This window comes from Tupaia chinensis, unplaced genomic scaffold, assembly GCF_000334495.1.
Source record: "Tupaia chinensis unplaced genomic scaffold, TupChi_1.0 Scaffold000706_1, whole genome shotgun sequence".
NCBI lineage: Eukaryota > Metazoa > Chordata > Mammalia > Scandentia > Tupaiidae > Tupaia > Tupaia belangeri.
In genome coordinates this window covers 6,470,985-6,473,618 of record NW_006160229.1, presented here as the reverse complement: position 1 = coordinate 6,473,618, position 2,634 = coordinate 6,470,985, and the positions used below count along the sequence as shown (strand labels likewise).

The 2,634-nt window shown below is 44.0% G+C and overlaps 1 protein-coding gene across 1 annotated transcript; it reads left to right on the top strand.

Annotated features, from left to right (window-relative positions):
* LOC114010073 (cancer/testis antigen 55-like) lies at positions 1-2,351 on the top strand. The gene is made up of 3 exons (XM_027776673.1): positions 1-314; positions 1,463-1,647; positions 2,274-2,351. The coding sequence occupies exons 1-3, from the start codon at positions 230-232 to the stop codon at positions 2,349-2,351; spliced, it is 348 nt and encodes a 115-aa protein (XP_027632474.1). The 5' UTR covers positions 1-229.
* Positions 2,352-2,634: the final 283 nt, after the last annotated feature.

Below are 2,634 nucleotides of genomic sequence, written 5' to 3'. Positions count from 1 at the left end.
CCATTACAGTGGCCTTGGCAAAGCGGCTTTAGGCAGGAGACTTGCTTGTGCTGAGACGGTAGAGTGAGAGGCTCTTCTGTGAGATTTCCTCACAGTTTGGTCCTACCTCACAGACAGCGAGAAAGAGACCGCTTCTCTGCAGAGGCTGTGACTCAAGGTCTCTGGACAAAGCGGGCTTTGTGCTTCGTGTGTCGCACGTAGTACCCAGACCTGTGGTGACGAAGGCACCATGCTCAGACTTCTGAGACGAGCCATAAACTTCTTCCGAAGAAGAGTGGACTCCACCCAGGAGCAGCAGGCGGAGTTCCCTAAAGGTACCCCTCTGTGTGTTCCCTCATCCCTTACGTGAGGAGCCTCCCCTGAGAGGAACTCCTCATCCTTTGATTGTGCAGTCACTGTATGTAGAGCAGCACCACCATGTTGGTGGGGGCGGGGAGGTGCACATGAGTGCATGGGAGGTGGGGGAGGGGCATGTCTCCTGGTCCGTGTGTGCCTCAGAGTTAATCTGGCGATGTCGGCGCGATAGTCTCAAGCGGCTCTAAAGGGGGAAGTGGTTGGTAGATAAGGCTGTGATGGGCTGTTGTGTTCCTGCATTTCTTCATGTACCACATGATTTTTAATCTCGCCAGTGATCAGGGAGCTCTCGCATTTGAGGGTGAATTTGGTCTTATATCCAAAATGGGTGTGTATTTGAGGGTAAGTGTAGGAATCAATGCATCTTGAAGGCAGGGGGACCATTGTGTAGGCATGTAGGTGATGAAACATTCTAAAATAGTACTTACTAGCTTGGCTTGTGCAGAATTGAAACAACAGTGATTCAGGGTCATTCAGTGGTGTGGAGGTTAAGACAGGTGGATCCCACAAAGCCAACTTCGCTGTTTGAGTCCCAGACCCAGTTAACTTCAAAAACACACTGCTGATGTGCCTCTATTCCTGCCCAAAATCCCAAGCGAATGGGGGAGAAGGGATTTCCCTGTGACCATCCTCCTTAGGGGGTTATTTTTCACTTTCTCTCTCTGTGTCTCTCAAGTGAGTGCACATGCCCTAAAGCAAAACAACAATAGAATAATTTAGATGTGGTTTAGGGCTAGACTTAAACCTCTAGTTCTCTTTTACTGTTCTGTCTGCTGAGATGTTTATCATTTATGGATAGGCTGCTGCTTATTACGTTGGTGAAAAGGATGAGGGTAAATAATACTACTGGATGTTTAAAGCCTCTTTATACAATATAAAGATTGAATGATAACAACTAACCTTTCCACTAACTTGTACAGGTGCCCACTGTTCTAAACAGGTGACATGTGTGTTAATACTTACACCAAACTTATTAGGCAGTGTAATTGTCCTCTTTTTACAGGTGAAAACAGGATCAGGGCTCCCATGGTGACCATTGTAGGACTTGTTCAGAATGGGTGTTTGCCTGTACGATTACTAATGTGAACTTTGTTTACCTTTCTCACAGGTGATAGCCATTTGAAAACTAAAAAGGGAGTGGTGACAAGTTTCTATGGCGATTATGGGTTGATTAATGGTTCAATCTACTTCAGTTATCATGTTGTGACTGCCCGTGTGCCAGTGAAAGTTGGACAGAAAGTTGCAGTACTTGTGGAAGAAGACCCAGTAACTCGTAGATGCAAAGCAATCAAAGTAAGATGCATATGTGTTCGGCCATTGTCTCTTAATCTACTGGGCTTTACCTCTTTTCTTCCATTACTCCTAATAGGACCTACAGAATGGACATGGAGTTAAATCCCACTCCCCTGTGCAGGATCTTTTGCCCTAATATTTGTAATGATTACTGATTTGAAGCTAATGAAGAATGTGTATCTTTTCTCCTAGTATGAAAACAGTATGATAATTGGGACCAGCAGTTAGCATAATGGCTATGTCGCTGGACTCCCATGTAGTTGACCGCAGTTCGTGTCCCGGACCCGGTGGCTTAAAACTCATGCTGGGCGTGTGTGCGTGCGTGCCCAAGATCCCAAGAGTAGAATGGAGGAGAAGGGATTGCGGCGTGACCATCCCCTCTGGGGGGTGATTTCTCACTTTCTGTCTCTCTGTCTCTCTCTGTCTGGCGAGTGCATGCACCCTGTAGCAAAAAGCCTCTCCAAAAAAAACCCCAGTATGATAATTAACAGTAGTTAATTATTCTAATTATTGGACTATATAATTGTGAGACTTATTTTTATTTAGGTTAAAAAAAAATTCCGTGGGATACATTCCTAGTAGTGGAATTGCTGTGTCTAATGATGTGCCTTTTGAATGTTTTTAAGATAGCTGTATTGAGGTACAATTTCTATACCACAGACTTGTTTTCAGAGTACAACACAGTGACTTCTGTAGAGTTGTAGTTTGTTGATTTACACAGGCCTATAAGCCTTACCTGTGCTGAAATAGTTACCATTCAGTGGTTAGTACCAAAATATCTTTCAGCTAGTAACAGATTCTCTCAGCAGAGGCCTGGCTGACGGCCTGTTTGCAGATGGTGGTAGGAGAGAAATATCATCAATATAAAATCTTTGCAAATATGAAAAGTGAAAAGCAGTCTATGAATTTTATTTGGAATTTCATTTCATCTTTCTCTCTCTCTCTTTTCTTTTTTGTTAAGAGATTTTTGCTATGGGGCATGTGTGC

Excerpts from the sequence above, each read along its gene's own strand:
- LOC114010073 (XM_027776673.1), top strand. The coding sequence starts at position 230 with ATGCTCAGACTTCTGAGACGAGCCATAAACTTCTTCCGAAGAAGAGTG. Across the intron at positions 315-1,462 it reads GCAGGCGGAGTTCCCTAAAG|GTGATAGCCATTTGAAAACT; the intron begins GTACCCCTCTGT and ends CCTTTCTCACAG. Across the intron at positions 1,648-2,273 it reads GTAGATGCAAAGCAATCAAA|ATAGCTGTATTGAGGTACAA; the intron begins GTAAGATGCATA and ends AATGTTTTTAAG.